At 43.2% G+C, this 20,816-nt stretch overlaps 1 protein-coding gene across 6 annotated transcripts in view; it reads right to left on the bottom strand.

The window, feature by feature from the left end:
- The window catches only part of EPB41L4A (erythrocyte membrane protein band 4.1 like 4A), a 726,290-nt gene that overhangs the window by 177,681 nt on the left and 527,793 nt on the right, over positions 1-20,816 (bottom strand). For all 6 annotated transcript variants that reach the window (XM_029571795.1, XM_029571770.1, XM_029571789.1 and 3 more), the window contains one exon: positions 11,692-11,813. In XM_029571795.1, coding sequence (XP_029427655.1) covers positions 11,692-11,813 — 122 coding nt within the window. The remainder of the gene's footprint in view (positions 1-11,691; positions 11,814-20,816) is intronic.

The raw sequence follows: 20,816 nt of genomic DNA on the forward strand, positions 1-20,816 counted from the left end.
TGTCTTACTGGATGTCTTGTGATCATACAAGAAAGGGAATTACATGTCCAATGTAACTAAAAACTTGTATCCACAGGGTTTTCCATACCTTGTTTAGACACACAGAAGTACAGCGTTTAATGGAAGAAAAAGGCCCATACCTTTTGATCCCACGTACCTCTGACAAAAGGCTTTTCCATGTATTAACTCACCAGAAGATGTACACATTATATGCTATATGTGTTTTGAACACATTACTCCAATTTTAATTGAACTGCATTGGCTTTCCATCAATGATGCCTTAAGTACAAACTTGGTATGCTTGTCCACAAACTCCTCAATGACCAAACTTGTCATTGAGCCAATGCAATTCTTAAATTTTATCAATCCACCAGGCTATTTTGTTCTTCATAGCGAGGCCTTTTAGAGATTCCTTCACCCAAATAAGCTAGGCTTCTCATCACTTATGAATGTGCCTTTTCCATTGCTGCACCCACTTTTATAACTCTCTACCAAGAGATATTAGACAGTGTTGCAAAAACTGATTAAAACTTTCTTATTTAATCTGGCCTACAGGTAATTTTGTTATTCTTTTGCTTTTATTTTTTAATTAAACATGGCTTTATTTTATATTTTGTCTTAAGTTATATAGGTTAAAACAAACTAAGTTTTACTTAAATTGTTTTGCTATTTTGTTACTTATTTTTTCCGGCAATAAGCAGAGCATTTAGCCATGCATAATGGGTGGCGTCGTCCATGACATCACGGAGGCGGAGCATCTCTCTCATAGCTCAAAGAGCTTTGAAGTGCGCACGAGCACCACTTCCTGCGCTCCTCGAGCCTGCCTCAGTTTTCATTTTCCGCAACACTGTACGGCTGTGCGTGTGTGATCCCTCTCTCACCTCACAGAAGAAAGTTCTTCAATCAACAGGATCAAGATGCTGAAGACCCCCGGATTCAAATATTGTTCATGTGGTAAGATCATGTCAGTGACCGATGGGCATAATTATTGCTATTTATGCCTCGGTCCCGATCATGATCAAACCGCATGCAGGGACTGTGGACGAATGTCCCCGCGGGCCAGGAGGCAAAGGGCTGAAAAAATGGAGAGGCTCAGAAAATTCCCTGACCCTTCTCCAGTGACAGCAAGATCATCAAAATCCTCCCGGGTAGAGTTAAAACTCGGCCGGAGATGCATCGACGCACTCATTCAGATTTGGGGAGCCGTATGCCGAATTCGGCGTCATCTACCACGCAGTTGGCGTTGAGCGTCGCGTCGTACATGACGCATAAAATGAAGAAAACAACGTCGACTCGGACTCATACGACGCACCTGTCAAAACCTGTGTCGGCGTCAAAACATATGACGCATGTGTCGAAGACCGTGTCGCCGAAGCACACGAAGCATGCCGACGCGCTAGAGACGATCACGACGCATTCAGTAGCGCCGAAACAATCTGCGACGCAACACTATGCAAATTCAAAGATTATGACGCATTTGACACCTAGTCATAAAAACACCTCCTCAGGAAGTCGGGAAACAACCCCTGGCCTAACTCCCCAGCCACGGAAGTCAGTTTCCAAGACGAAGCATTTGGTTCCTTCAACAGTACCTTTACTTGAACCCACAAGCATCATTTACAATCCATACCAAGGGCTGATCAATCTCCTTGCTCAGTATGTTCAGACATTATAGTGGATTCACCACCTGGAGACTGGAACTCATCACCGGAGATCCCACAATCTCCAGGTTCAAAAAAGAGATCTCCATCTCCATTGCCTGCAATACCAGCAAAGCGGCCCAGTAAGTCAGCAAAACTATCGAGACACCCTCCTCGTCCTACAGCTGAAGAAACAATGACTCACATCACTTCCCTGATTCACACTTTCTTGCAGGGTTTGCCTCAAAACCCAGATATCCTTCCACAGGATCCTCAAAGCCCTTGGTCACAAGGCCGTTCTCCGTTACTACATCCTCCATCTCCGACACATACCAATTCTCCTATGTCGTCTACTCAATCCATTTCTCCGGCATGTTCTCCTCCAACATCTCCAGGGAGTTCAACAGGAATCCCTTTGGACCCTCCACAGGAGCTGCCTCAGCCGACATCCCCTCCTGAAGATCTTACTTATGCTAAGTTCTTAGAAAAACTAGCTACAGCTCTGGGCATAGAAATCCGCAAACTCCCTGACCCACGGTCAGAGACCATGGGACTTTTGCAGATATTTGACATTCCTTCTGAACCGACGGCTCTTCCTCCACAACCCATTTTAGAAGGTCTCATGGACAAAGCGTGGGACACCCCACTACTTCTTCCTGCGGTTTCCAGAAAGCTAGATTTAAAGTACAGAATGCAAAAGACACCATACTACTCCACTGTACAACTTCCACATACTTCAATAGTGGTCGAGTCAGCGCTAAAAAGAGCAAAAAAGAACAGGCTCTTCTCCAACACACCGCCTGGGTGAGACAACAAACTGCTAGAAGATTTTGCAAAGAAGATTTACCAAAATTCAATGTTAAATTCTCGTATAAATCATCATCAGTTTTACATTATTCAATATTTGTTTAATTGCACTCAGAAGTTGTAACCCTTGCTCTACGCATCTCAAGGTGACACTTCCTTACCACAGCCCTTCTTAGACTTGCAAGAAGGTCTACGACATTTATTGCATACTTCCTATGAGGCCTTTGATATCTCAGCAAGATCCTCAGCAACGTCGGTTTCAGCTCGACGCATGGCGTGGCTGAGGACTAGTAGTATACGAGAAGATGTACATGAACGTTTGGCTAATTTGCCCTGTAGACCAAACAACCTTTTTGGTGACAAACTGCAAGAGACTGCCTCATTAATTAAGGAGCAAAACATTGCAGTACAATCTTTGACAGCGCCCATCGAAACACCATCAACTTCTCGACGTTATCCTTTCCAAAGCAGAAGAGGTTACTACTACCGAAAACCATCCGGGTATTACCAACCCTATCAACCATCATATAGACAACCTTACCAACAACAGCTGCCTCAACCTCAATCACAGGGACAAAGACCTCCCCAAAGATCTCAGAGGGCACAAAAACCTCAACCTTCTCAACAACAACCTAAACAGTCTTTTTAATTTCACCTGCCACAACAGCAGTTGCTTTAGGAGGATGGCTAGCTCACTTCCATGCCCACTGGGCTCTGATCACCACAGATCAATGGGTTCTCACCATTATACAACAGGGCTATCATCTTCGCTTCAAATCAATGCCGATGCTCCCTCACATCATTCATTCCAAAACTCCTTCAATTCAGATTCCATCCTTCCTCAAGGAAGTTTCTCTACTTCTTCAACAGAAGGCAATCTGGCTGGTACCTTCAAATTCTCGGGAGCACAGTTTCTATTCCCAATATTTCCTCATCCCCAAGAAATCGGGAGGTTTTCGCCCTATTTTGGACCTCCGAGAGCTCAAACACCTGGTACAGGAAAGATTCAAAATGACCTCTCTCAAAACGGTCCTTCGTTTCCTTCAGATGACCGACTGGTTGTGCTCACTCAATCTAAAGATGCTTACACTCATATCCCAATTCACAACCGTTGCTGGTGATACCTCTGTTTTCAAGTTGCGGATCAACATTACCAATACCAAGTTCTCCCCTTTGGCCTCTCCTCAGCTCCAAAGGTCTTCACAAAGTGCCTAGCTGTTGTTATGGCTCACTTACGCAAACAAGGCATATATTTCCGTATCTAGACGACTGGTTGTTTGTATCTCACGACCCCCACTTGTTGCACTCTCACATAGAGACTACAATCCAATGTCTCCATGACCTGGGATGGATAGTAAACTATGAAAAGTCGCAGCTCTACCTATCTCAAAGCATTCAATTCATAGGAGCCATACTCAACACCCCACTATCCAGGGCTTTCCTGCCTCCAGAAAGGATCCAAACCTTACAATCCCTGGCTCAGACTCTATTACGACAAAAGGCAGTTCCTGCCCGTCAAATCATGGTCCTCTTAGGCCACATGGCCTAAGAGGAAGATGTGGCCTAATACTCGCCTCCACATGAGGCGACTTCAGTGGGGCCTAAAGTCCCAATGGAACCAACTCACACAACCAATGCCTTACCGAGTACAAGTTACGAACTCCATGAAAACAGATATTCGATGGGGGCTTCAGCCATCTGTCTTGAAAGAGAGGAGTACTTTCCAAATTCCCCCTCATCAGTTGATTCTCACTACGGATGCTTCAACAAAGGGATGGGGAGAACATCTCCTCCACCTACAGACTCAAGGGCTCTGGACCTCGGACGAACAACACTTACATATCAATTTGCTCAAACTACGGGCAATAAAAAATTTGCTTCTAGCATTCCAGTTAATGATACAAGACCACTCTCTGATGATTCATACAGACAATGAAGTAGCAATGTTCTACATAAACAAGCAGGGCGGATCCAGTTCACGGATTCTCTGCAAGGAAGCGATTCAAATCTGGGAGTGGGCAGAATGCAACTGCGTCTTCCTTCAGGCCTCATACCTTCCAGGCCTCGCAAACATCAAAGTGGACAGACTCAGCAGAGTTTTCCATCCACACGAGTGGTCACTCAAGTCTATCCGAAGCAAACAAAATCTTCCAGTTGTGGGGGACACCAGACATAGATCTCTGCAACGGAAGAGAATCGGAAGTAGTCAAGTTTTGTTCCCTCCTTCCCAGCAGCTACAGAATTGCCCAAGATACGTTCCTGATTCCTTGGCACAACGGTCTACTTTACGCCTTTCCTCCGATTCCGCTAATCTCACGCACAATCCACAAGTGTATAGCGGATGGAGTGGACTTAATCCTCATAGCACCCGCATGGCCCAGACAGCCATGGTACGCATACCTTCTATGTCTCTCCATTCGGACACCAATTCTTCTACCAAAGGACCCAACCCTTGTTTCCCAGAACAGAGGGACCTTAATCCACCCAATGCAAGCCTCCCTACATTTAACGGCTTAGAGATTGAACAGCACATATTAACCTCCTTGAATCTCCCACCTGATATTCTGGATGTTCTCATTGCAGCACGGAAGCCTTCCACCAGACGTAACTATGCCTTCTAATAGAAATGATACTCTATCTGGTGTACGCTCCATTATCTGGATCCCTTTTCTTCTTCACCAGAATTGATACTATCTTATTTACATCATTTATCCCTTTCTAGACTGGCAACTACTTCTATTAGAGTCCACCTCAGTGCCACTGCAGCTTATCACCACTTACACCAAAATGGCTCCATCATATCTCATCCCTTGATCGCCAAATTTATGAAGGGATTACTCAGTTTTCACACTCCTTTCAAAAAACCAGTAGTGCCATGGAATATCAATTTAGTTCTGGAAGCATTGATGCATCCACCCTTTGAGCCTATAGAAACCTCTTCCCTCAAATTTTTAACATGGAAAGTGCTTTTCCTGATAGCTATCACTTCGGCCAGAAGAGTCAGTGAACTCCAGGCACTAGTCGTCAATTTTCCTTATCTTCAATTTCATCACGATAAGGTGGTGTTACAAACTCACCCTTCTTTCTTACCTAAAATAGTCTCTGCATTTCACTTGAATGAGACAATCACCTTACCAGTTTTCTGTCCAAAACCACAAACTGATGATCGGCAAAAACTCCTTCATACCCTTGACTGTAAACAAGCACTAGCTGTTTACAAAAGCACGACTGAACACCTCAGACATTCTTCACAATTGTTTGTTTCCTTCAACCCGAATAATCCAGGCCAGCCAGTATCGAAACGGACTCTCTCCAACTGGCTCACAGCTTATATTCAATACTGCTATACTTCTAAAGCGGTACCCCTGGTGGGCTCAGTGAATGCCCACCAGATCAGAGCAACGGCAACTTCCATTGCACATATTTGTGGAGTTCTGATTCAAGACATCTGCAAGGCAGTGACCTGGTCTTCTCTACATACCTTCGCTTCTCACTACTGTCTTGACCAGCAGTCGGCAACAGATTCCTCACTGGGATCGGCTATTTTGAAAAAATTTTCTAGCTCATATTAGCTGTTCACATTTCTACCACTTGCAAAAAAAAAAAAAAAAAAAAATTTCTGTTAACTACATGTTTCTTATTAAACAATTTTTTTCCTTTACTATTATATTCTTCGACTGTTGTTCTATTATTTGCAACTTATTTGCTTGGGACTCCCATTATGCATGGCTAAATGCCCTGATTATCGCTGGAAAAAAGCAAGTTTGCTTACCGTAAACGGTGTTTTCTGTAGATAGCAGGGAATTTAGCTATGCATTCCCCCCCACCTCCCTGGACAGCTTCCATCCTTACTACACATCCTTCTCCATTAGCTTGGAAAACCAACTGAGGCAGGCTCGAGGAGCGCGGGAAGTGGTGCTCATGCGCACTTCAAAGCTCTTCGAGCTATGAGAGAGATGCTCCGCCTCTGTGACGTCACGGACGACGCCACCCATTATGCATGGCTAAATTCCCTGCAATCTACGGAAAACAACATTTACGGTAAGCAAACTAGCTTTTATCGCTCATTATGTTTTATTATATTATGTAAGTAAAATGTTTGTTCTCCACCTAGGTCTTTTTGTGTTAGGCGGGTTATAAATCCAAATAAATGTAAACGTAAATATGGAACCAAATTGGTCTCTGAAGCTGGATTTACTTTAATGTATCAACTCACTTAATTTACACAAGGAATACACAATTTTATTTACTATAGAGTTCCTGTAGGGAATAGCCCTGACAAGTGTATTACCTGTGAATTAACTGGAAGATACAGAGAAATTTCTTGAATTGACATTTATTTAGGCTTTTTCAAAAAAAGATCACAACGGTTTACAGTATTAGTATTCATATACATGGTCAGTCATATGCTTTGTGTTCGTTTTTGGAGAAGAATTTAAAATTACAGATCAAAATCAGTTGAAAGGGACATCATGATGCAACTAACGAATGTACTTTTAAATCTCTGTGCAGGTAACCTCATTTCCACTTGCGTTTCTTTATTCTGCTGCTCTGCAAGCCAAGATCCAGGGCTTGGATTGAGCTCTCTCCTGCACCCAGCCCTCCATTGGACCCTCTCCTCCTCCTCCACCTCGTGGCTGTTAACCCCTCCCCCAGCTGGAAGCCGGCCCTGCAACTAACGAATGCACTTTTAAATCTCTGTGCAGGTAACCTCATTTCCACTTGCGTTTCTTTATTCTGCTGCTCTGCAAGCCAAGATCCAGGGCTTGGATTGAGCTCTCTCCTGCACCCAGCCCTCCATTGGACCCTCTCCTCCTCCTCCACCTCGTAGCTGTTAACCCCTCCCCCAGCTGGAAGCCGGCCCTGCAACTAACGAATCCACCTCTAAATCTCTGTGCTGGATGTTAAGTCTCATATTGCTGACATCATTGATGTGCGACAGAAGAGAGTCAACTATAAAAGTCAAACTGGGCTAGGTGTCACGCGCCGAGCGTCACGCGTCGAAGGAGCGCGACAAAGGGGCCTGCCCCTTTGAGCGCCCCTTCGAGCAGCCCCATCAGGCAGCCCAGAAGGATGTATGACTGTGTCCAGGCGGCATCTAACTGTATGCAAATGTCATCGTTTCTTCCTCACACCAGGTCCTGAAATCTCAGCTTCTCTCCCAGATGACCAGCCCAAACAAAAGTAGACTAAACAATTATACCCAAATTTGCATATTCTTGGTGCCATATTGTTGTTTTTGCAATCATACCTGTACTCTTACATTGATTTGTACCTGTTTTGGCTCCTGATTGTTTTGCTGTCTTTGCTGCCATTCCTGTACTCCCCTAACACTACTACTAGCGGTATGCTATTATGCAACAATGCCTCCTTTTATCGGACATTGTGCCGTGACATATCAAACAGAAAGCCACCCATATAGTCCCCTTTTATCCACTCAACAAACTACACACCACAAAACCCCTCACAAAAACAGAAGACTCATCCCTATACACACCACCACTCGCACTCAAGCTATCAGCCTATCTCTCATTTCCATTATCCTTTTTAACGCACAATCTCTTCAAAAGAAAACCCATCTTCTACAAGACATTCTCTCTGACTCTAATCCTGAAATATGCGCTATCACTGAAACCTGGTTCAAACAACATGACACTCCCCTTATCAACCAATTACCCGTAGATATCTATGATATTTTCTCAATCCCGAGGAAGAAGAAGAGAGGAGGCGGCTTACTCCTAGCTGTAAAAAAAGACCTCCAACTCTTGTCCCATAAATGTGACATCCCTCATCAATACGAAATTGGCTTCTTCAAATCAAAAGCATTCCAACTGTGTCTTATCTATACCCCCCCTGGTCTACTAGAGAAAGATTCATCACCACTTATTGAATTCTTTGCAAATTCACTATCACCTGACCTACCCACTATCCTCCTAGGAGATTTTAATTTACACGTGGATACAACACCACAATCACCTGCCTGTGAAGCTTTCCTGTCTTCACTTGAAGCTATGGGCTTCCAACAGATAGTAAACTCCCCCACACACAAAGCTGGCCACACCCTTGACCTGATTTTTATCAACTCCCCCATCAGCGTGAACAGTCCTCCATTATGTACGGCAGTACCATAGTCTGATCACTCCTTGATCAAGACCAAACTATCACTTCCCCAAAGCTCCTTGTCCACGCCCCTTCAGCCCATATCTTTCAAATTTCGCAAATCCTGTGATGTAGAGACCATCACGCTAGCATGCTCGGACATAGACAAACAAATTGACCTATCATCCCCAGATAATGCATTCTCCTCCTGGGTTAACCTTACACTCAGCATTGCCAATGAACATTGCCCCCTAATAACAAAAACTATCAATCGCAACCGAAAAAATAGGAAACCATGGTACATGCCTTTCCTCAGAAATCTCAAAATCCAACTCAGAGCTTCGGAAAGGTCATGGTGCAAACACCAATCCTCCGCAACCAAAACTCTCTACTATCAATGCATGCATGAATATAGAAATTCCATCCTACATTCTAAACGGGAATACTACGCCAAAAAAATAAATGGTCTGCAATACAACCCTAAGGCTCTTTTCACTATGGTCGCTGACCTGACTTCTCCCATACACACGCAACAACTAGCTAACTCCTCGACAAATCATTGCAACTAATTAGCTCAATTTTTTAAAAACAAGGTATCATCCATCACGGCACAGTTCTCGCACAACAACCTCAACATCTGTCTTCCCAATATCAACTCTCCAGTCTCCCTTTCCTCGTTTGAGTCCTCATCTTCCCTAGAAGTAGAGAACATACTTAAGAAAATGAAACCATCAACACATCCCTCTGAAACTATTCCCTCTAAACTCCTACTATCTATACACAATGTAATCGCCAAACCCATTTCAAATATTCTCAACTGTTCCCTAGAGCATGGCTTTGTCCCGAATTTTCTGAAACAAGCTATAGTTAAACCGCTACTCAAAAAATCCAACCTTGACCCCACCACCCTTTCTAATTACAGACCGGTGTCCAACCTACCCCTCCTAGCTAAAGTTCTTGAGAAGCTGGTGAACTCACGCCTGTCCGATCACCTTGAACAGAACAACATCCTCCCTCCTACCCAATATGGTTTCAGGAAGCATTTAAGTACTGAAACATTGCTCCTCTCCCTGCACGATACCCTTATCAAAGGAACCAACTCCGGATCCTCCTACCTTATTGCATTACTTGACATCTCGGCTGCGTTTGACACAGTCAATCACGATGTCCTACTCAACATACTCAGAAATATTGGGATCACTGGCAAGGCCATTGACTGGATTCAATCTTATCTCCAAAATCGCACTTTCACTGTCACAATGGACAACAATGAATCTGATCCCATCAGTCTTCCCCAAGGTGTACCCCAAGGTTCCTCACTCTCATCCACGCTATTTAATATATACATGCTTCCCCTTACCACGCTTCTCACTAACCTGCACATCAAGCATTTTATTTATGCTGACGATGTGCAAATCATCTTCCCTTTCTCTGACACCATCCAAACTGCTTTACACAGCTGGGAATCCTGTCTTTCCTCTATCAACCAACTCCTAAAGGACATGCACCTAGCTCTTAATTCCAACAAGACTGAGCTATTAATCATATCTAACAGGCAACCGATCCCAGACATCCCTCCTGCTTACTCAGCTACCAACTTCCCATCGCACACTCGCAACTTAGGAGTTATTATTGATAATCACCTCTCATTTAAACCATTCATCAAATCCATCATAAAAGACTGCTATTTTAAACTCCAAACAATAAAGAAACTCAGACCCCTACTACACTTCAATGATTTCCGTACAGTCCTCCAAGCTATTATTTTATCGAAGATTGACTATTGTAATGCGCTCTTACTTGGCATTCCTGCAACACACACTAAGCCACTTCAACTCCTACAAAATGCCGCCGCTCGGATATTGTCAAACACAAAGAAAAGAGATCACATCACCCCCACACTTATTGAACTACACTGGCTCCCTATACAGTCACAAATTCTTTATAAAACACTCTCGATCATACATAAGAGTCTAGTAAATTCCAACCTCAACTGGCTTAACCCCCCCCTCTTACCTCGTACCTCCAAGAGACCTACACGCCCAGCTCTCCAAGGAACACTCCGTGCCCAATCTATTAAATCTTTTAAACTCTCCTCCACTATTAACAGAGCCTTTTCTCTTGCCGGCCCCACCATATGGAACTCACTGCCCCATGATATCCGCATAGAGACCTATACCCCCACTTTCAAAAAGAAACTTAAAACATGGCTCTTTCAGCAAGCCTACTCCATCTCACTCCCTATTACATAAAACCCCCCTATGAATGTTATACTGATATCTTGGTATGAACGCCTTTATGTCTGATGATTTTGTACTTTGCACTTTCATGTATATAGTTATAGTTATATTCCATAGCATCTACCCATTGATGCCTGTTTTATGTAAGGGCTAGTTCATCATATTATATTATGTTATCTGTTATATGTTATATGTACGGGCACTGCCCAATGGTTTTTTGTTCACTGTGAACCGATACGATGTGCGAACGGATATCGGTATAAAAGAAATGTTAAATAAATAAAAAAATAAATAAATAAAATGATGCGCATTTTAACAGAAAAGTAAAAACATATACATTTTGGGTCATAACTTAATATTTATTATTCTGTAATATACTGCCTTAATGCTTTTCTTTTGTCTGATATTGGTGGCAGATTTTTTTTTTTTTTTTACTTCATGTAGTTTCTTGTACATAGCTTGATAGTGTCTGATAGAATCATTATTAGTAGCGTTTTACCATTTTCATGCATAATTTCACTGCTTTTACACAGCATGCCTTAACAGCTCTGCTTCCATTGTATTTTTAAGGCTAAAGTTGCATGGCTGCTTTATTTCCACTTAGATATGTGGAAATAAAGCTCAAAAAAATAAGATATAGATGTTATTATTTATGACTAGCTTTCAAGAGTTATACACCCTTCATCAGGTTAGTGCAAAACGAGTTAAGGATGATAATGCCTGTATATACAAAACACTTTAGAGTGTTCAAAACAATGACGTTACTGATGGTGTAATCCAAGTTATGTTTTGTGTTCATGGACTTTTAACTTTCAAAAGGCAGAATCCACCTTCATTATTCAAAATGACAGAGGAATTTCAGGTTAGGCAAATTCTCAGTAATGAAAGTCTCAATTATGACTTACCAAGCTGTTGGGTTTCTGCTGCTCTTTTAGGATAAGTCTTACTCCGACTTCTTTCAACATTCAGGTCAGGCCGTGGCAGTTGAATAGAAAGATCTCTACTCATTTGCAATGCTGTCCGACCACTTAAAATAAATAAATAAATAAATAAATAAGTCACCCTTTTGATACAATCTCTAAGTTAAAAATGCAAATTAAAAATATTTGTTTAAATGTTAGAGATAATGAATGGAATTGTAAAACAACCACAAGGGTTACAGAATAAGACAACTCCTTTGATGGTCTAAAACAGGGATACTCAAACAATCCTGAATCCAGTCAGGTTTTCATGATTCCAGAATGAATATTTATAAGATCTATTTGCATGAACTGTCTCCAGAGCATGCAAATTTTATCTCATGCATATTCACTGTGGATATCCTGAAAATCTGACTGGCTAGGAGTCCTCCTGGACAGGTTTAGGAGCTCTTGTCTATAGTGTATAGTAGAAAGAAGTGACTCAGCAAGTCATCTTGCCATTTATTCCCTGGGATCAAAGTTTGGTTCCCATTCGGGCCAATCCTGTATCGTGCGGTAGGAAGAGCTGCGTTAGTGCCTACGGCACCCGCAGTTACCGCCCGCACAGAGCAGCTCACCTACCGCGCGATCCTGAAGCCTAATTATATGTAAATGTAAGCCGCGTCCGAAAAGCCTTAGTCCCGCGCAAACCAGGATACTGGATAGAGCGCCTATACAGGATCCTGGGTGCGCGGGCCTAAGGCTTCACGCCACGCTGGTATCTGTCATTTCAAATGTCATTTGAAATGACAGATACCAGGAAGCAACGGCGGCGACAGCGCAGAAGCAACGGCGAAAGGACTTTTCAGTGTCCCCCCTCCTCTCGGAGCAGGGCGCGAAAAGCTGCCTTGCTCCGGGAGGAAGGGGGACACTGACAGCGACGAAGCTTTCCCCCAGCCCGGACACCGGCGAAGCCAGAAGACAGCGGCGGAGAAACGGCGAAACGACTGTCAGTGTCCCCCCTCCTCTCGGAGCAGGGCGCGAAAAGCCGCCTTGCTCCGGGAGGAGGGGGGACACTGACAGCGGCAAAACTTTCCCCCAGCCCGGACACCGGCAAAACTTACAATTTTGCAGCCATGAGCCACGAGCAGGAAGGCGAAGATCTGGCTCCGATAGCTCCTCCCGACAAGATGGCCGCCTGCACGGGGAAAGAGTACAATTGGCCGCTCAAGACGTGATGTCGTGACGTCACGTCTTCAGCGGCCAATTGCACGCTTTCCCCGTGCAGGCGGCCATCTTGTCGGGAGGAGCTAAGGCAGGCCAGATCGTGTTCATGCTCGTGGCTGCAAAAAAGTAAGTTTTTTGCCGGTGTCCAGGCTGGGGGAAAGTTTTGCCGCTGTCAGTGTCCCCCCTCCTCCCGGAGCAAGGCGGCTTTTCCGCCCTGCTCCGAGAGGAGGGGGGACACTGACAGTCGTTTCGCCGTTTCTCCATCGCTGCTTGTGCGCTGTCAGTGTCCCCCCTCCTCCCGGAGCAAGGTGGCTTTTCGCGCCCTGCTCCGAGAGGAGGGGGGACACTGACAGTCGTTTCGCCGTTTCTCCGCCGCTATCTTCTGGCTTCGCCGGTGTCCGGGCTGGGGGAAAGCTTCGCCGCTGTCAGTGTCCCCCCTCCTCCCGGAGCAAGGCGGCTTTTCGCGCCCTGCTCCGGGAGGGGGGAGAAGAGACAAGCGGCGAAACAACTTACTTGCACGGGGGAAAGCGGTCTCCGTGGCAGCCCCAGTCCTCTCCCCTCCTCCCGAAGCCAAAAAAAAAAAAAAAGCTTTTTTTTTTGGCTTCGGGAGCAGGGGAGAGGACTGGGGCTGCCACGGAGACCGGCACCCATGATCGCGGCCGGGGCAGGTGAGCGGGGGCTGGGGGAAAGCTTGCCACCTACCCTGACCCCTGCCTCTACCGCCTGGGTCAGGGTAGGCGGTAAGTTTGCAGGTTAAACGCGCGACAAAGCGGCAGGGAAAGGTAGCGTTAGTCGGGGCGCGGGTTACGGGATGCTAGGGGAATAGCTAATTCGCTCGTTTGCATGCAATATCGCGCTAATTCGCTCGTTTGCATGCAATATACATGCCGCGGGCGGAAGGGGTTACCCGGGGAATTTAGGACGCGGTAGGAGTAGGTTAAAGGGGATTCGGGATCGCAGGAAGGGCTAACGCGGCCGGAACGTGAGTTAAAAGCGGCTTAGGAGCAGGGTAAACGCAGCCGCACTTTACAGGATTGGCCCGATTGTTAGGTATTCTTTACGAAAGAAAAAAAAACAAATGAACACCTAATGGGCAGGTCATGCTGGTCTGATTGTCCGTCCGTCTGTCTATGATCTAGTTCTAGTATGAGTGGAGAAATCATTGAACAGATATAGATGAAATTTGACAGTTGAAAATTATATGTATCTATTTTAAACTCTTGTATTCCACATCTTTCTGAAATAGATTTGCCCAGTGCAGATTACAAAATATAATCATAATCTCACAATAAAACAAAATAAACATAAAACTGCAGTAAACAGTATATAACCCAACAATGCATAAATTAAATTTGTAACTCAAGCAAAACAAAACATAGAACACCAATAACTATATAAACTCGTATGCCACTTTAAATAAAAGCCGCAGAGAAAAACAATGCTTTGAATTGCTCCCTTAAAATTTGTAAATCATTCTCTTCACAAAGCTGAACTGGCAGACAATTCCACATGGCGGGGGAAGCAAAAGAAAATGCCCTAACTCTAATATGCTGACATCTATATGTTCGATCATAAAGGACTCACAGCAAGTGAGCTTCAGAAGATTGTAATGATCGTGAAAGGGATCACAATGCAAGAGCTCCCTTCTTTTAAAAGATTATGAGTTAAAACTAATAATCTAAACTTAGTCTTCCATTTTATTGGGAGCCAGTATAGCTCTTGTAGTGCTGGCATAAGGTGGCCCCATTTTGATAAACTCAACAGTACTCATGCAGCATCAAGTTGCATCAGTTGCAAGACATGAAGCAGTTTGTTTGGGAGGGGTAATAGTCTAGATGCTCTAGGATTATTGACTGTAGTACTGTTCAAACAGTTGAATTGACAAAATAGATTTGAAGGGTCTAAGCATTTTAAGTTTATATACTGCTACTTTTGCCAGGTGACGAATATGAGATTTAAATCTAAGATAACTTCCAAACTACATATTTCAGAGAGAATGGAGACAGAGGTTTTCACACAGTCACTTAAGTGAAATCATTAACTAAAGAACACTTGCCTACCCAGAGGAGTTTGTTTTTTTGCATATTCAGAGATAGATCATTTAAAGTCATGCATGATTTAAGTTTGAATGAAGTTCAGGCCACTAGGAGAATTGTTCCCCTATGACTATGCATTGTCTTCTACCCTGTAAAAAGGAGCTAAACCAACTTAACACAGTTCCAGATATCCCTAAATTTTGCAAGTGAGTAACCAGCATATTGTCATTCACGGTATCAAACACTGCAGCAATATCTAGCTACACAAGAATACCAGGTCTGCCATGCTCCAAAGTCCAAACTACAAAACAAGGTATCAAATAGTGATATCCACAATTCCATACTATGGGGATTTTCTAAAACCAAACTGGTTTTCCTCCAATATATCACTTACTTCTATATATTCATCGAGCTGCAGTAAACAGGTTTTTTTCTAGGATTTTGGCAAGGTTTGGCAAGCTGAAAATAGGACAATAGTCTGACACATCTGCAGCCAAAGCACTAGCATTTTTTTGCACTAGCCTTACTGTGACACATTTTAGTTGATCAGGCACATGGCTTTCAACCAGGGACCTACTAATAGCAGCACAAATGATATATGAAATTGCCTTTATCATCTTTATAATGCTATAAGGACAGGGATCAAGTGGAGAAAAAGTTGATTTTAAAGTTGATATCACATTAGTGAGTTCTTTTAATGACAAAGGTCTAAACAGTCCAACTCTCAAAGACGGAAGGAGGACAAGAAAATTGATCAACCATTGTGCAACTTGCAAGCTGCCTCTAAATATCCAATATTTTGTTCTCAAAATGTTCAGCAAGTACGTCACAGGGTGGCATAGCATGTTCTAGTACAACTAGACTGGAGGTTAATCTTTTTACTATAATAAAAAACCCCAATGGTTTATTAGTGGAGGCTTCATGTATCATAGAAAAGTACTCATACCTAGCTTTACTACAGGATACAACATACTAATGCAGCAATGTCTGATAAGACAACTTTAATGCTTTATCATCCTATTTTCTCCATATTATTTCTGACCTACGAAGAAAGCTTCATTGACACAAAGAAAAATTCAAAATGATATTTTCAAATTGTCAGCTTTACTGGGCAAGGGCTAAATAATTGTGAAGAACACCACTGGCTTAATCTGTGGACAACTAGTGAGAGTTAACATTGTCTACCTGCTCAGTTTGCATGGAAAATTACAAATATTTCTAAATAACAAACTTTTGATGACCTAATCTGCCTTTGAAATTATGCTACAGAAGATAAAGCAACAAGATACCCAAAGAGAATATCCATTTTTTGAGAACCATGAAAACGTAACACTGAGGCAAATGATCCTTGTGCTTTCCTTGTGGTTAAAGGAGCTGGACCCATGTTACTGCAATGATTTGGATTTGAGGAGGTTACTTTGGTATATAGGGAATTAGGGATGTGAATCGTTTTTTGATGATTTAAAATATCGTCCGATATTTTTTAAATCGTCATTAATCGTTAAAGAGTGCGATACAATAGAAATTCCACCGATTTATCGTGAAAAATCGTTAATCGGGTTAGTGCACACTAACGGGAGTTAGGACACAACCTAAAAACCCACCCTGACCCTTTAAAACTGCTTCCTTAGCCTCCACCACCCTCCCGACCCCCCCAAAAAACGTTTTAAAATTACCTGGTGGTCCAACGGGGGTCCCGGGAGCATTCTCTCGCACTGTCGGCTGATAAACAAAAAACCCACCCCGACCCTTTAAAACCGCTCCCTTAGCCTCCACCATCCTCCCGACCTCCCCAAAAACATTTTAAAATTACCTGGTTGTCTAGTGGGCCCCGGGAGCGATCTCCTGCTCTCGGGCCGTCGGCTGCCACTAATAAAAATGGCACCGATGGCCCTTTGCCCTTACCATGTGATAGGGTAACCGTGCCATTGGCCGGCCCCTGTCACATGGTAGGAGCACTGGATGGCCAGCGCCATTTTTAAAGATGGCGCCTGCCGTCCAACAATGCAAAATTTTCTAAAAGAACATAAGAAGGGCCATATTGGGCCAGAGGAATGGTTCATCAAGCCCAGCATCCTGTCTCTGACAGTGGCCAGTCAAGGTTTCTTATAAAAATTAGTATTTCCTGTTATAGCGCACTATTGGGATGTCAGTACGCGCTAACTTATAATGTTACCAATAAGTTAAAAAGTGTCAATTGGGGAAGCAGTTTGTTAGCTGGAGGTATGGTTCTGCATGCCCATTGGCTGTGTCCTTAGTTACTTGTTGTATTGCCAAGGTTGCAAGGTGGTGTATGTGGGGAATGGCCAGTGCCTAGTAACAAATGTAAAAAAAAAAAAGTGATATAATAATACCATTAAGTTCTGGTCAGCAAAAGCATGTAATGCAAATGCATATTTTGCTTGCCAATCCCTTTGTATTTTAGGAAAGGGGCCCTGGCATTTTGGGATATGCATACTTTGAATTCCCCTGGTGTGTATCTGTGTGTTTGGGTGGAGGGGGTGACTGGGGAAAGGGGAAGTGACTGGGATGAATGTATGGTATGACAGGTGGGAGAGAGACTGGTTGAGGTGGTGACTGGTGAAAGACAGACAGCCTGCAATGAGGGGGTTGACCGGTCAATCTAGTTAGTGCGCATTAAGTACTGTTAGTGCACACTAACTCCAAAATTAGGGAAACCCAAAATAAACACCCCCAAACCATTTTAAAAACAAAATCAAACACAAAACACAAAACAAAAAAATCAGCATCAAAAATGACTACTGTACTCTCTTGTAAGTTTGAGATGTCTCTTATCATCTTGCTCACAAAAATTCAAAATTTATAGCAAACCCTAGACTTGCTCTTTATTTTTTTCTCAATCTCGATTGTAAGGGTATTTTCCCCCTCAATCTCTTCTCTGTTTTCATATTATCTGTCTTCTAACTTTGTTTCCTGGTTCTCCATTCTATTTTCTCTTTCCTTTTATGCTTCTCCTTTCCTTATCATTTCTATCAGTTCTCTCAGATCTCTCTCTTTAATCTAATTTCCATCTTTCTTCTCCAAGTATCTCTCTGTTTTGCCTCTCCCCACCAATTTCTCTTTCTTCATCTCTTCATTACCTCTCTTTTCTACTATTGATTCCTCTGAGACTTCCATCTTTTCTTTTCTGGTTTCCAGCATTCCCTGACCCCTTCTGCTCTCCATCTTTCCTCTTCCCCTATATCTCCCAGCCTTACATCTCCCTCTCTGGCTGTCCCACCCACCACAAACACACCTAACGTACATCCTGGTCCTCAAATCTTACTTTCTCTGATTCTTTCTCCTACATATCCCAGTACTGCTCTCCCTTTCATCCTACCTATTAGTCATATATCTCTTTTGATTCATTTCCCCTCCTCCATCAACCAAACAGTCTTTCACATCACTTCTCTTAATTTCTCTCCCTACCTCTTCCCATTTACACTCTCCCAACACCTATCCTCACCCTCCATTTCAGTCTCTTTCTCCCTCCTGTGGCAACTGGAGAACAGCAATAAACCACCACATGCATGGCAGTAGTAGGATTCAGGGGAAGCAGCTAGCCACAGGACTAAAGCAGTGAGAGCAGGCACCTCAAGGGTCGGTGAAAGCGCTGTATTTTCTGTCTCCATATGTGCTTCTTTTTCCTTCTAGTCCTCTGTAGGCTTCAATTCCAATCAGGAAGCCTGTATAATAGAGAGATAGGAGGAAGAGGAGAAAGCTGTGGAGACAGGAAGCACAGCGCTTTCACTGACCCTCATGGTGCCTGCTGACCCTGTTTTACTCTGACAGCCAGCTGCCTTTCCTACTTCTCTTGTGTTAGAGATGGTAGGATCCTCTTTCTTGTACAAGAGACCTGTGAGGGAGTTGGTTGGACCTTTAGATGACCAAGGGGTTGAAGATAAGGCCATTGCAGAAAGACTAATGTGTTTACTAATGAGGATGTTGGGGAGATACCAGTTCTGCAGATGGTTTTCAAAGGTGATGATTCAGGTGAACTGAACCAAATCACTGTGAACCTGGTTTGTAGTTGGCCAGACTGACAAACTAAAGAGTAGCAAATCACCTAGACCAGATGATATGCATCCTAGGGGTCTTAAGGAACTAAAAAATGAAATTTGTAACCTGTCATTAAAATCATCCATTGTACCTGGAGGATGGCCAATGTAACCCCAATATTTAAAGAGGGCTCCAGGAGAAATCCGGGAAAGCCTGACTTCAGTGCAAGGTAAAATAGTGGAAACTATTCTAAAGATCAAAATCACAGAGCAATTAGAAAGACAAAGTTTAATGGAACACAGTCAGCATGGATTTACCCAAGGGAAGTCTTGCCTCACAAATCTGCTTCATTTTTTTGAAGGGGTTAATAAACTTGTGGATAAAGGTGAACCAGTAGATGTAGTGTATTTGGATTTTCAGAAGGCATCTGACAAAGTCCCTCATGAGAGGCTTCTACGAAAACTAAAAAGTCATGGGATAGGAGGAAATGTCCTTTCGTGGATTACAAACTGGTTAAGAGACAGGAAACAGAGTAGGATTAAATGGTCAATTTTCTCAACAGAAAGGGTAAACAGTGGAGTGCCTCAGGGATCTGCACTTGGACCAGTGGTTTTCAATACCTTTATAAATGATCTGGAAAGGAATATGATGAGTGAGGTAATCAAAATTGCAGATGATACAAAATAATTCAGAGTAGTTAAATCACAAGCAGATTATGATAAATTGCAGGAAAACCTGGTGAGACTGGAAAATTGGGCATCCAAATGGCAGATTTTGTGGATAGGTGCAAAGTGATGCATATAGGGAAAAATAAACCATGCTATAGTTACACAATGTTAGGTTTCATATTAGGAACTACTACCCAGGAAAAAGATCTAGACATCATAGTGGATAATATTTTGAAATTGTCGGCTCAGTGTGCTGCAGCAGTCAAAAAAGCAAGCAGAATGTTAGAAATTATTAAGAAGGAAATAGTTAACAAAACAGAAAATATCATAATGCCTCTGTATTGCTCCATGGTGAGACCGCACCTTGAATACTGTGCACAATTTTGGTCACCACATCTCAAAAAAAATAGTTATGATGGAGAAGGTACAGAGAAGGGCAACCAAAATGATAAAGGGAATAGAACAGCTCCCCTATGAGGAAAGGCTGAAGACGTTAGGGCTGTTCAGCTTAGAGAAGAGATGGCTGAGAGTAGATATGATAGATGTCTTTAAAATGAGAAATCTTGAACAAGTAGATGTAAATTGATTATTACACTTTCGGAAACAGGAGAACTAGGGGGCACTCCATGAAGTTAGCAAATAGCACATTTAAGACTAATCAGAGAAAATTCTTTTTCACTCAATACACAATTAAGCCCTGGAATTTGTTGCCAGAGGTCGTGGTTAGTGCAGTTTGTGTAGCTGGGTTCAAAAAAGGTTTGGATAAGTTCTTAGAGAAGTCCATTAACTGCTATTAATTAAGTTGTCTTAGGGAATGGCCTCTGCTATTACTGGCATCAGTAGCATGGGATCTTCTTAGTGTTTGGTACTAGGGATATGAATCGTTTTTCTGATGATTGAAAATATCGGAAGATATTTTCAAACTTGTCGGAATTTGGGGGGCTCCTGAACCCGATAGGAAATCCCCATGAAATTTTTTGTGGGGTTCTCTTATCGTTTTGGGGGGCGGGAAGAAAGGGTACTTAAAAATAAACCCCAAACCCACCCCAACCCTTTAAATTTAATTCTTTCGCATCCCCCACCCTCCCGATCCCCCCCCTCTAAAATTTTTAAAGTACCTGGTGGTCCAGTGGGGGACCCGGGAGCAATCTCCTGCTCTCGGGCCGTCGGCTGCCACTAATCAAAATGGCGCCGATGGCCC

The sequence above is a fragment of the Rhinatrema bivittatum genome, chromosome 1 (genome assembly GCF_901001135.1).
Source record: "Rhinatrema bivittatum chromosome 1, aRhiBiv1.1, whole genome shotgun sequence".
Lineage (NCBI taxonomy): Eukaryota > Metazoa > Chordata > Amphibia > Gymnophiona > Rhinatrematidae > Rhinatrema > Rhinatrema bivittatum.